Source organism: Sciurus vulgaris (assembly GCF_902686455.1).
Source record: "Sciurus vulgaris genome assembly, chromosome: 3".
NCBI classification, from domain to species: domain Eukaryota; kingdom Metazoa; phylum Chordata; class Mammalia; order Rodentia; family Sciuridae; genus Sciurus; species Sciurus vulgaris.
In genome coordinates, this window is record NC_136463.1 from 167,064,812 (window position 1) to 167,078,660 (window position 13,849).

General features: G+C 36.3%; 1 protein-coding gene across 1 annotated transcript in view; it reads right to left on the reverse strand.

Annotated features, from left to right (window-relative positions):
• Positions 1 to 3,211: 3,211 nt before the first annotated feature.
• Positions 3,212 to 13,849, reverse strand: part of ABCA12 (ATP binding cassette subfamily A member 12) — a 170,972-nt gene continuing 160,334 nt past the window's right edge. Inside the window, exons 48-53 of the mRNA XM_079132508.1 lie at positions 13,019 to 13,153; positions 11,014 to 11,117; positions 9,720 to 9,812; positions 8,215 to 8,320; positions 5,856 to 5,993; positions 3,212 to 4,508 (exon numbers count right to left, since the gene is read on the reverse strand). Of these exons, the coding sequence (XP_078988634.1) occupies positions 4,401 to 4,508; positions 5,856 to 5,993; positions 8,215 to 8,320; positions 9,720 to 9,812; positions 11,014 to 11,117; positions 13,019 to 13,153 (684 nt within the window). The 3' untranslated portion in view covers positions 3,212 to 4,400. The remainder of the gene's footprint in view (positions 4,509 to 5,855; positions 5,994 to 8,214; positions 8,321 to 9,719; positions 9,813 to 11,013; positions 11,118 to 13,018; positions 13,154 to 13,849) is intronic.

Sequence of the window (13,849 nt, forward strand, 5' to 3'; positions counted from 1 at the left end):
ATTATAAAAATTGGGTTTTATAGATGAAGTAAAATTTGCCACATTCCTCAGAGGTAATTCAAATAATGCACATAAAGAAAGGAGATTCTGCATGTATTATCTAGACTGGAGGCAGTCCTCAGAGAACTAGGAAGTCTCAAAACATTCTCTCTATTACAGAGAAGCCCAAAGGGATGTGGACTCAAAGGCAGTTTTGCATGTGTGTTCCCTACTTACATGGAAAAAGGGACCATGAAATTCTTATATAGTACATTCTAACAGAAAACAAGACGAAGAAGAAATAAATGTGCAGAAAGGTACAAAAGCAAAGCATTGGAATTTTAATTCCAAAGAGGAGATCAAAATCCCCATCCCAGTGGGTTCACCGTAATATCTGTCACACAGAATCAGCCTTCATCTTTCCTTTTCCTTTTCTTGGAATAAGCTACCCCATGGGAAACTGCATTGCATTTCAGAAATTTAAAATAAAGGAAGGAGGCTTGGTTTCCATATCAACTACGCCAGTTTCTCTTTTGTTTCTCATTTGGTTATTTACTTAACCAACAAGTATTCATTTGGTGCCATAACTATTTATTTTTTTAAAATTATTTATTTATTTTATTTTTATAGACTGCATTTTGATTCATTGTACACAAATGGGGTATATCATTTCATTTCTATGGTTGTGTGCAATGTAGATTCATACCATAAGTATAATCATACATGTACATAGGGTAATGATGTCTGTCTCATTCCACCATTTTTCATACCCCGCCTCCCTCTCATTTCCTTCTACATAATCTAAAGTTCCTCCATTATTCTCTCACTCCCTACCCACTCACCCCCATTATATATCATCATCCACTTATCAGGGAAAATATTTGACCTTTGGTTTTGGGGGATTGGTTTATTCCACTGAGCATGATATTCTCCAATTCCACCCATTTATTAGCAAATGCCATAATATCATTCTTCTTTATGGCTGAATAATATTCCATTGTATATATATATATATACACCATAGTTTCTTTTTCCATTCATCTGTTGAAGGGTATCTAGGTTGGTTCCACAATCTAGCTACTGTGAATTGAGCTGCTATAAACATTGATGTGGCTGTGTCACTGTAGTATGCTGATTTTAAGTCCTTTGGGTATAAACTGAGGAGTGGGATAACTGGGTCAAAAGGTGGATCCATTCCAAGTTTTCTGAGGATTCTCCACACTGCTTTCCAGAGTGGCTGCACTAATTTACAACTCCACCAGCAATGTGTGAGTGTGCCCCACATTCATGCCAACATCTATTATTGTTTGTGTTCTTGATAATTGTCGTCCTAATTGGAATAAGATGAAATCTTAGTGTTGTTTTAATTTGCATTTCTCTAATTACTAGAGATGTTGAACACTTTTTCATATAGTTATTAATCACCTGTATGTCTTCTTATGTAAAGTGTCTGTCCAGTTCCTTGGCCCATTTATTGATTAGGTTCTTTGTATTTTTGGTGTAAAGTTTTTTAAGTTCTTTATAAATTTTGGAGATAAGTGCTCTATCTGAAGTGTATGTGGAAAAGATTTTCTCCCACTCTGTAGGCTCTCTTTTCATGTTATTGATTGTATCCTTTGCTAAGAAAAAGCTTTTTAGTTTGAGTCCATTCAATTTACTGATTCTTGCTTTGAGATCTTGTGCTTTGGGAGTCTTGTTAAGGAAGTCTGATCCTAAGCCAACATGATGAAGATTTTGACCTACTTTGTCTTCTGTCTGGTGCAGGATCTCTGGTCTAATTCCTATGTCCTTGATCCAATTCGAGTTAAGTTTTGTGCAGGGTGAGAGATGGAGGTTTAATTTCATTTTACTGCATATGGATTTCCAGTTTTCCCAGCACCACTTGTTGGACAGGTTATCTTTTCTCCATTGTATGTTTTTGGCTCCTTTGTCTAGTATGAGGTGACTGTATTTATGTAGGTCTGTCTCTGTGTCTTCTATTCTGTACCATTGGTCTGCCTATTTTGGTGCCAATACTATGCTGTTTTTGTTACTATTGCTCTGTAGTATAGTTTAAGGTCTGGTATTGTGATACCTCCTGCTTCACTTTTCCTGCTCAGGATTGTTTTGGTTATTCGAGGTCTCTTATTCTTCCAGATGAAGTTTATGATTGCTTTCTCTATTTATTGTGTGTGCAGATACTGGTGGGAGGGTCAGGAAGATCAAAATAGAGCTCAGTCCTTGACAAATTTCAAGTCTAGTAAGGGAAAGAAATACTACACAAATAAATGTGCAGGTAGAGTGGTCCAGAGACAGTTGCAGCTCTCCTATTCATGGAAAATAGGTAAGATTGTCTGGAATCTTCCATCCACGTCCTGGGATGGCCAGAAGCCCTGCTCAGCAGTGGTACCAGGGCCCCCCTACTCATGGTCCCCTCTGCCTTTAGGCTTCTCATTCTGAGATGAAGCAGCTCTGTTCTGCTCCTCAAAGGAAGAAGGGGTGAGCACGTCTTCTTGTTTCCACAGCACACTCATTCATGTAAAGCTTTGCAAATGTGACTAAGTTTAATGAAGATTTGACGGTAATAAGGACTGCCCACAGTAAGGATGCACAGTGAATAAATGTGAAAAAGGTATTTGGATATTCATAGTTTCAAATGTCCTTTCAACCCCTTCTCTCTTGCCAATTTTCCTCTCTTCAATACTCAACTGTCCATCATCTCACTGGTTCCTCTTTCCTCAATGTCTTTTCTCTCCTTTTCCTTCCCACCATTGCTCAGAAGTAGTCAAGTGACCAACCAAAAAAAAAAAAAAAAATTCCAGAAAGCAGATTCCTTTTCTTTTTTTGATGGAGCTTGGCCATATTTTTTGTCTCGGCCTCTGAAGACATCCATATTCTCAAAGCTACACTTTTACTCCAAAAGGTTTATCTATACATTATACTCACCAAATGCATTTTGGATCCCAAGAGAAACCCTGTTGCCATCTGTTAAGATATGTATTCTTGGTCTGCATGACAAATTACGATGCATGATTTGACAAAAAGGTAAGAGGTACAAAGATATGGTATTAGAACAGGGCGGTCAGATTTATACCTAGAAAGCAGGGCAGTAAAGCTTCTCTGAGAAACTGTCACATTTCTCAAGACTGTTAGCTGGGCACAGAGTGTAGGGGAAGAGCATTCCCCACGAGGGAACAGCCTGTGTGAAGGTTTGAGATGCAGAGGCGTTTCAAGCAGGTGATGGTTGAGGATGGAGAGGATAGCAGGGACAGAACACAGGGGACTTGTGGACCTCATGACTTCTGTTTTGAGTTTCTCAGCTCTTTTTTAACAAATGAAATGACATCATGAATGGTTGTTTTTTTCCTAAACTTGGAGTTTATTGGTATTTGAAACAGAAACAATTGTGCCAAACATGGAAAACTTGTACATACACACACAAGCATGTGTACACACATACACACATACCACACACACACACACATGCATGGTTCATAAAGCACCTTCTGTGAGGGTTTCAGAACTTGGCATTATTAAGAAGTCTATCCAAAGCCACACAATTCTGGGTCAGCAGGGAAATTAGCTGAAGATTATGTTCATATTCATTTTCCCTCCACAGAAACGTTTCCTGAGGAGAAACATGGGATATGAGGGTTTCTGTAAGAGTTTTAAAAATGTCGCCTGCCAGCAGCACATGAACTCTTAATCAGTTTTCAGGGTTTGCATTTGCTCATCTGATGCACCTACTTCCCACCTGAAGATCAATTAGTTTCTGGCTCTACCTGTGCCTTATGATTGGCAAGGCAGGACAGGAAGGAAGTTCTGCTTACCACCAGGGTAAGCTGCCCCCTTTATGGCACTCTTGTAGAAAGCATTTCTTTGGGTTCAATATGTCCCCAATTGTACTACATCACACACACACACACACACCTGTAGACACTGTGCCTACGGCCTACTGCCAGTGTTAATAGGGCCTTTAGCACTTGACACATCACAGTGGAGTCATATTCGTGATGATGTGCATTCTGTTATTTTCTAGAAATAAATTATTTTGTTCGTTCACCCAACCCAACCTACCCCAATTCACCTTCCTCTTCTTCTTCACTCTTACTTTTCAGCTACTAATATACATGCCTTTAAGCTATCTTCTTTTATTGAAAGTAATAAATTAAGACATTCATCAACAGGTGGTCTCACCTTCGCATAAGAACGCATATGTTATGCTCACAGTGTTGAGAATACAGAATTCTGTTCCTGTACCAATAACATTCGCTAACCTCAGAAAAAAAAAAAAACTTTTCATTTATAACTTGTAAGTCTTACACAATGGCAACTGCTGTACAGTATAACACTTTAAAATGAGGAGATTTCGAGGAAGGGATTGATGTCTTCTTCAAAATGCGTCCATTGGCCATTTGCTGAAATTGAATGTGTTGCAGATACTAAGACTCTATCCGGTCATCCTGTGAGTCTAAACTTACGGTGGAACCTTGGCTACTGGTATCAGCATTTACATAGGACTTTTGGTCTTTGGCAAAGTTGATGAAAACCTGTTATTATTTTAAAGAAAAATAAGGCCATAAGTGCTGGTAAATCAAAGGAAAAATTAAGGTGATTTCTCCCCACTCACCCCCTCTCCTCTTACCCACAACACACACACACACACACACACACACACACACACACACACAGGAGGGGCATGCCCATAGGTATATACATATTCTCACTGGGAGTCCTTTTATATAGTCAACTTTAACTGGAGTTTGAAAATAACACCCACATCTCTGATTATATTTATGACTGTAATTATATCTATAATAATATCTAAATCTAAAGCTATAACCAAATATCTATAGTCATATATCTGTATCTGTATGATTTATATCAATATCTCTATCAAGTATAAACAAGGAGCCTAGCTTAAAATTCCTAGCAAATGTTTATATAAAAATTTTGGTAGAAATTTTACTAGTTTGTAGAGATAATGCACTAAAATAGGATTTGTATAGTTAGCCACATTTTGTTTAGTTAGCCAATTATTTAACAGGCAGAACTCTACTTTTTGAAGTCCTTAAATCTATTAGTCATAGACTCATGCAAAAACTATCAAGCATTTAGTTTTTGCTAGGCATGATGCTGGTAGTTGGTCATGAGTCAAAGACTAAATCTTTTAGTCAAAGACTAAATCTCATCTCAAATCCCTATTAAGATGTCTAAAGTCTCATTGAAAAAGTTGTTCATAAATTACAGCGTGATACATTAACAGAGGTCTTTCAGGACTTATTTTCAGAACCATTGACAGACACAGTCAAACATTCTATATGTCACATTGGCTGGGCCGCACTAAGTTAAGACAGTGCAGAGGTGATGACAAGGGACCTACTGAGTCTCCAGCTGTTGACTGTAAATGTAATTAAGACAGATGAAAGTGAAAGAACAGGATTCCGCAGTGGCTGCTTTAATTGTGTGGATTTAGTAGACCTAAAGTTCCGCAAATTCTCTCCATCTTTTCCCATCTCACCTTAATCCAGGAAACCAATGAAATGTTCTTTACGAAACCTACCAGGAGAGACTAAGGACAGCATTGACAGCTATTCACTTTGTAGTTCAAAAAAAGTGTTTTGTTGCCTCACATGTACATGTAAATTTATGGATATAGAATAGAAAAATCTTCATTTCTCCTTTAAAAAATAGTTAATGCCTTTCACATCTTTTTTCTTTTTTTAATAACCCCAAATGCAGTTAGAAATAAATTAGGCTCTTTGCTAAGTTTTTCAGGTGCAAGATTAGATGTTGCTTCAATTAAAAATAAATTGAATGTCATTAAAAAGAAATAACCAGGATGCATAATAATTAATATGTGACACTGTGCACATGGGTCGTAGCATACATCTTACCTCTTCCAGAGTGGTCTGACTCACTAGGAAATTCGTGATATTTAAAGCAGCCTTGTTGGTTTCCAGCAGATCGAAAATGTTTGCTACTCCACCTGCTGTGACTGGCACATGATACTCTAACATGCTAAGGTGCTGATCCTGTGGGGATCAAAAAAAATTATTTTGCAATGTCAGGTAATACTGACTTGATTAGATGTAACTTTACTGAGAGCAAAGAAAAATATTGAAATTCATTCCACTGAAAATGATGCTACTGTGTAAATAAGGGTGTTTTCAGACTAACAGCTTGTAAAGATGAAATGAAAAATTTTATGAACGTCAAAGAGAAAACAAATTAAAAAGCTAATGAAAATTCCAAACCATTCTGCATTCACGGTCACTTATAAAGTCATAATCTTGCCTGAAAAAAAAATTCATGGAATGGTGTCTCACATGTCAGCTTATGCTCAGCTCACATAATCTTTCTCTGAGATCAATGTTAGAAATTGTATCTTTACGTTACAGTTCTGAAAGGCTATGAATTAGCCGTTCAGTTTATATTGGCTGATGACATTACATTTCAAAAGCAGTGTCTAGGAGAGACTCATTCAAATGATATCACATCCTTTCTCAATTCTCCTTAAAATTCTTTTCAGTTTTTAAAATTGTAATCAATAGTTGCCACTAGTACTCTATTCTTACTGCCCTGGAGTATCAATAGTACCACTTTTCTGAATATTTAATCAGTTACCATATCTTTGAGTTTTCTCTAAGATAGCATACAAATTGAACTTTTCCTCTCTATTTGCACCATGGATATTATTAACTTGACACTTACCACTCCACATCTGAGTTACTGCAACAACCTCTTCAGAAGCCTAAACACCAGAGACTCTGATTTACTCTGGCATAGAGCAGCTATGGTAATCTTTCTAAACACTAGTTTGATTGGGATGCTTTCTTATTCCAGAAACTACCCGTGTATTTTTTATGGATCAGATCAGGATGGTGTATTTCAGCCTGTTCCTCAAGACCTCCTCCTTTTCCACACCCCTTTGCTCGTGCCTGGCCTCCCCCACGGACTCTTTTTGTATTATGCCTATCACTGCGATCTGGCCACCTTCCTTATTTCTACCTTCAATTGTTGGTCTGGCTGTTTCCCTTCTAGAATCTAGAAAACACTGCAGACTTGTAAAGCATGAGCTGCTCAGGGAGAAATCAAACTTTCATCATCACTTCATTTGCCTGTACAGTACTAGTCTCAAGAGGAACAGACCAGGAAAAATGTAATTTCATCACTCAGTAAATAAAAATTTCAGCTCAGTATAATTCACCAAAAGAAAAAGTGTATGACCAAAGAAATTTGTGCATCAAAGGTATCCTTTAACTTAAAATTGGATTTAAATTTAAATGATAGAAAATGGGTCTTGATAAGAATCATGAAAGCTATTATTTCCCAGAGAAGTTAGCCAATGTCTGTGGAGGCTAAGGCAAAAGTAATTTGTAAAGATACAAGAGTTAATTTAAAAATGCATTGTTTTGTTCTCTAAATCAGTTCACATTAATATTGTGCTTTATAGAGTATGAAGTATCTTTATGGACACTATTATTTAATTCTCACATCAATTTTGTGAAATAGATGTTTATTTTTATTTACAAATGAGGAAAATGAGGTTCAGAGACTAAATGTCTTGCTGGGTATTACCCAGCACAGCTGGGCTGAGCCCCTGGCTTTGTGATTTCTTTTCATTATTCCAAATCTGATTTCCTTTTAACAATTATTTGCCATTTCATCAGCTTCTATGAATTGCTGTTCCATCAAGAAGGAAGTACATTAATTTTAAGAACAAGCTGCATGAGATTTCTATGCTTATATCCTTATGTGTCCATTCTGTGGCTGGGCAATGCATATGTCAGTTAAAGTCGATGCTATATTTCAATTACTCTGGGACTTGAGGGTTATACAAATTTTTGTGGGTTTATTTTTCAAACGAGAGGAACAAAGGAGATAACCTGCTTCAGGTATAACATTCTGGAGCTAGTTAACTTTTTTGTTTCCTAAGAATGCCCTTGGTCCTGTGATACCTGTTACCCCTCAGTTCCCTAACATATATAACTAGTAAACTGGCAATGCATTCAACTTGAAAACCAATATGGTATAGACATAAAACCTTTGTGAGGGAGAAATAAATACCTGCCTAGGAAAGGACTATGTTAACTTTAAAAAGCTACAAAAATAAATAACTTGAAATCCTATTTGTTCATATGAAGTGTGCTTCAGAGTATCTGACGCAACTTGAGCTAATGTGGTGGACTTTCATTGTGAGGCTGGACTCTGACCGTCAAAGCTGGTCAAGCTCCGCAGGCAGGCAGCACTTACCTTTAAGTACGTTTTTGGAAAATGGAGCTGCATGAACCTCGTGAGGGTCTCCATGCTTACTTTGTTATTCTTCAAGTGAACCTTGACAGTAAATCCACGTCCAAACCTAGAAAGAAAAAGTGCAAAATACAGTATGAGTTACATTTTGCCAAAATAGCTCCCCTGGAATTCTAGATAATGAAATAGGACCCGAGCCGACCATTTTCTTATATAAAGACTATCATTTTGCCATAAAAGTTCAGGGCATGTTGCAAACTTGAAATAAGTTCACTGCCATGATTTTTTATTTATTTCTACCTCTGTACTAAGTCAGATTCTTGGGGCAAAAGCAACATTGGGAAAAAAAAAACAACATAAAATCTTGCCTTTCTTTGACATCAATAAATTGACAAAGGATGGCAATTTCTGGAGTTAAATACTTTCTAATTTAAAGTAAGCAAAGCCTTGAGGGGTGGGGCATTGGAGGTTTGGTCTCAACAATGAAGATCAAAATCATGGGGGGGTTAAAAATAAATACTAAATAAATACACTAGAGTTAACTACACCAAGAATAGAGTTTTTAAATGAGTTAAAACAACCTACCTAAGAGCAACAAAAGGCCTCTCATCTTTTTTTCCTTATCTTGGATACTACTGTTTTATAAGTCAAGTTGTTGTGTAGGAAGTTATAAAGTATCATCCTGAAGTTTGGTATTGATATGTATAAATGCATATACATCCTGGTGAATATAAACTATTAATTTGAATTTGATGATAATATGATATTTCTGTACATTTCCCCAATGTACTCTTTTATAAAAATTTTTTTTAGTTGTAGACGGACACCATAACTTTATTTATTTATTTTTATGTGGTGCTGAGGATCAAACCCAGTGCCTTACATGTGCTAGACAAGTGCTCTACCACTGAGCCACAACCCTGATGTATTCTTTTTTAAAAAGAAATATTTTTAGTTGTAGATGGACACAACAGCTTTATTTTTTTTTATTTATTTTTTATGTGATGCTGAGAATTGAACCCAGTGCCTCTTGCACATGAGGCAAGCACTCTACCACTGAGTCACAACCCCAGCCCCACAATGTATTCTTGATTAAAAAATTTTCAATGTGGTAAAAATGTTACATAGCTTACTGAAAGTCTGGACAAATGGCAAATGAACATGCTAGACAAAATTCTATGCCTTCATATACTTGTCAAGGTCTAATTTATTTAATAAACTCTTAAAATTAGTTCCTGAGAATATTTCAGTTGTAGATTGTTTATTATTATTATTATTATTAGCTTTAGGCCCTCTAAGATTAGAGTTATTAACAAAAAAATATAATGAACCCTCAATAAAATAATTTAAATTTAAGGTCAGTCAATGATTACTCACAATGATTAGCTTTTCCGTACCTGTTTTACTACATGCAGAACAGGTTGCTGAGATAATCCTTGAAACTAACAGCAGTGCCCATTAGATTGATAGTCCTACATAATGTGTTAAACAACATATTTGTTCTTTACCTGCTTTTTATGTGCTGCAAAGATCCTATGCATTGGAATCTCCCATTTACCATAATGGCCAGCCTGGTACAGAGGGCTTCACATTCCTCCATGCTGAAAGAGAGCAGAATCACATCAACATTCAGAGCATAGAAAACTGGGTTGAAGTTCATAAGCACAAGTTTAATCATTTCATTATAGCACCTTAGAAATCTCTCCTGGAGGAGAACCAAAAAAAAGAATCTCTTAAAATATAAATGGGATGTCTTCAGGTAGGGTTTATTAGTGTTTCTTCTAAAACTCAAGGCCATCTCTTTCACCTGGAATGCCCCCTCTATCAAATTCAATATTTCTTTCGAACTCTTTTAGGCTCTGACTCAGGATGTACATTTCCTAAGAAAGGTTTCCAAAATAACCCCGAGCTTTTTCATTATGCCTCATATTCTGGTTGGCTTTTATATTTTGGATTTATAACTAGTTAACCTGTACTCAATTACATGCTCTCTCACTTCATGGACAATGAGAACTGGAGACAATCTTACATATCACCCTGTCTACTTCATGCAAATGTTCATGGAAATGAAAGGATCGGCTCCAGCATGCTGGGGACAAAGCTAGGATATAAATAAGTCTCTTGGTAATAAACAAATCTAATGCTTTTTTCACTATAGGATCATTATAATGCAAGGTGAACTTAACCCAAATGATAACACAAGGCCAACCTCATAAGAAAACCACAGATAAAATGCTTTAGTACCTCTTATGCTTAGGTGATTCAGGGGGACTACTTTATGGAAGAGAGGCAAATGAAATGGTTCTGGAAAAACTGGTAAGATTAGAACATGGAGATATTTTGCAAAGAGACTATTTCAAGTAGAAAGCACAACTGAAGAAAGGAGATGGGAAGGGGCAGTGTGACACGCAGAACCGGGAGTTGTTCAGATGAACTGATAGCAGAGTATCGCAGGAAAAAGAGGCTGGAGATTTAGAGGCTAGATAATAGAAGGCCTTGCACACTAAGCCTAAGGAAACTGAACTTTATTTGATAGGGAATAGGGAACCATCATTGAGTTAAGAGGGCTATAGGTTCATGAAAAAAATTGTTTTCAAAAACACTGCTTTGACCTTATATTCTGCCCCACCCCAATATTCTCGCCATGAAATCTGCTTGACTTGCCCATAGTCTACACACATAAAACACTTCCATACAATTGTGGTGCTGATCATCTAAATAAGTTACATGGGATTACTGTTTTCAGCTAAAAAAGTAATTCTAGAAGAGTGCCATTTGACTTTAAAGGTCCTTTCAATTTACCTGTGAGATGTGAGGATGACAGAACATTTGTTCTGTACCTCTTCTGAAATGATCTTCCAGAGGTGCCGTTTCGACTTAGGATCCATCCCAGAGCTTGGCTCATCCTTAATAGGGAGTTACAAGAAAAATTTATCAAATTAATTAAGTTTTGATGAGGTTCTTTATATGAATCACTGAGTCTCAATTCCCTAGAACAGAAATCTGTTTTCAAAGTCCTATGACTAAACTTGTTTTATACTTAATAGGTCTCTCTCTGTTGCTGTCAAAAAGCTCAAAATTAGCTATTTAAAATTGTCAATCTGTTTAAAAAAGTGTTTCACTAAAGTTGACACCCTGTAGCTTTATATCCATCTCTTATGTTTCTTTGGAAAAAATTCTTCTTCAGTTACTGACAAGGCAGGATTTTTACATTTAATTTTACATTGTCACATATATATTGGAAGCTACATCAACAAGATTGCTATCTTGCTCATGAAAGCAGAATTGTGACTGCGAGTGATAACGTGCTATGTGAAGCAGAAAAGAACACAATTTGACATTTCAGTTAATATGTTTGAGGTGTATTTTTAGTTTTATGTTATTAATTGAAATTTAACACTCCTTGGAAAATAAAAACAAGATTTGCAGAAGTTGCCAAGTGGAAGTAGACATTATTTTTCAAAGTCAATGATGCTTTCAAAAGTGTTCAGACACCAAATTCAAAATGTAACAACAGATAATCTAAATAAACAATAATAGATCCTGACAGACGATTAAAGAAACGAAATATAGGTCAAGAGTAGGTAAAAATTTTAAAAATGTATCTGAAATGGAAAATACACAGGCTAATCAGAGACTTATCTTTATAGTAATATGTTAAATTTAAAGAAAAGAGTGACTATTAATTTGGGAAATCAGTAAAAGACAGCTACTGTTTTTAGTTTTGAAGGAAGCAGCATACATAGTAAACAAATGTAGAAGGGAAAAAGCAGGGTCTTTTGCTCAGAGCTTGTATTTCATTTGGCTCATTACTATACAGCAGTTAAGTAGTGCTTTTAATATTTTAAAATGCTTTACATGTATTATCTCACAGGGGTGCCTAAGGATTGTTGTGTTCAATTTAAGGGGCACTTACCCAATAGAATTCTATTATAAGCATCGATTGGCAGGATGCCGTGCATGAGAAGCTGCTGGTATTACAGAAAGATGGGCTGGGCATCATTCTATCTGGGCAATTTCAATGATTTGATCCACTGTATGACTTAATCTCTGGAATAATGTGGTGATTTATAACTGGATTTTTATTGCATAAGTTAATGCTTTTTCAGAGTTTGGAGGTCACTGAATGAAGGGGATCTTCCAAAATAAGGGCAAGTTTGTTTCTCTGAAATAATAGCCTTTTGCAGTGTTGGGCCTGGGGAACAGAATACTATATCTTCCTATGTGCAATTTATATTTCCAGGTGATCAATTTAATTTTCCAACTCTTAATGACAATATGAATGTAGAATAGATTTCTTGCTATCCCTCTCCCAAATTCAGATACAATAGCGTGGTATATTATCCATCCCATTTCCAGTTAGGTAACTCATATTTTTAAACTTCAAAGAAATAAAATCACAGCACAACACATTGTTCTAAAATGTGCCTTGGAAAATCCTAGTTTATCTGATCTGTTCCTAATAAAGAAATATGATTTAATCAACAAATAGGAATTACATTTTTGCCACGTTCCATTACTTCACAAAGTTATTTGAATACCCTGAATTTGTTTCAGCTAATTCTCATTCCCATGCTACATGTTCTCACTGAGAGCGACATTGCTTCAGAAGACAAAAGGTGTTTTCTGAGGACCTATTGTGGTAACAAGTTACACGCTGATGTTAATTCCCTTAATTCGATGGTGTGTTCTGCACAGTAACTGGCACATAGTGAGACCTCATTAAATACTGACTCTGATAAAGATGATGCACAAGTGATGTGCTGTTTAAATGACTTAGTAGACTTCTTCCTAATGATTCTCTTACCAGCAGTAGAATGGAAGGTTTTCCTATCAAGGCCAGGGCGGTGGATAATTTTCTTTTTGTACCATAACTGCACATAGAGGTAGCTCTGTCCTTGTAGGGCATCAAGTGGAGTCTCCTAAGGAGTTTATGAACAGTCTGTGGATAATAAAAGAAGAATTAGCTTGACCTTTCTCTGTCCAAACCCTTAAAGCGCCAAATGGAAGAAAATCAGCTTGTGGAAAGAAAATTTTATCCTGGACAATATAGTTCTAGGAAAAAAGAAAACATTTAAATTCATCATAGATTTTTATTTTCATTTTCAAAGAACCACTTCAAAATTCATTGTTTATTTTAAGAAATAAAAAGCAATCCATCAGAGACTCATTTTCAAATGGGATTCTTTTCCCAAATGTGTGCAAGTGTGTATGTGTGTTTACAACTGCAGATTGTACTTTATGCTTTATTACCACAGGATTCTCCTATAAAGCTTAAAAAGCTTAAAAGAACTAAAAGAGAATTCAAAGGCAGGTTTCTCATTGATTGTCATCACTGCTTCATCTTTTTCTTACTGAGAGGTGATTTGTCACAAAGGCTTTAAGTCTATTTAAAACTGACCTACTATCAAAACTTTAGTGCATTAGGAATCATGGGTTCTTATGGTTATTTCTGTAGTTAAATAGCCCTGGCAAATAATGAAATCCTAGTTGGACTTTATATAGCAGGTCTCCAGGGTTGCAAAACAGAGGAAACTGCCCTAAGGGTTAGCCATCCCATTACAAAGGCAAATAGCTGCAGTGAGATAGAGTCACAGATTAAAAGTCAAAATGTGGGACTGGGGACATAGGTCAGTGG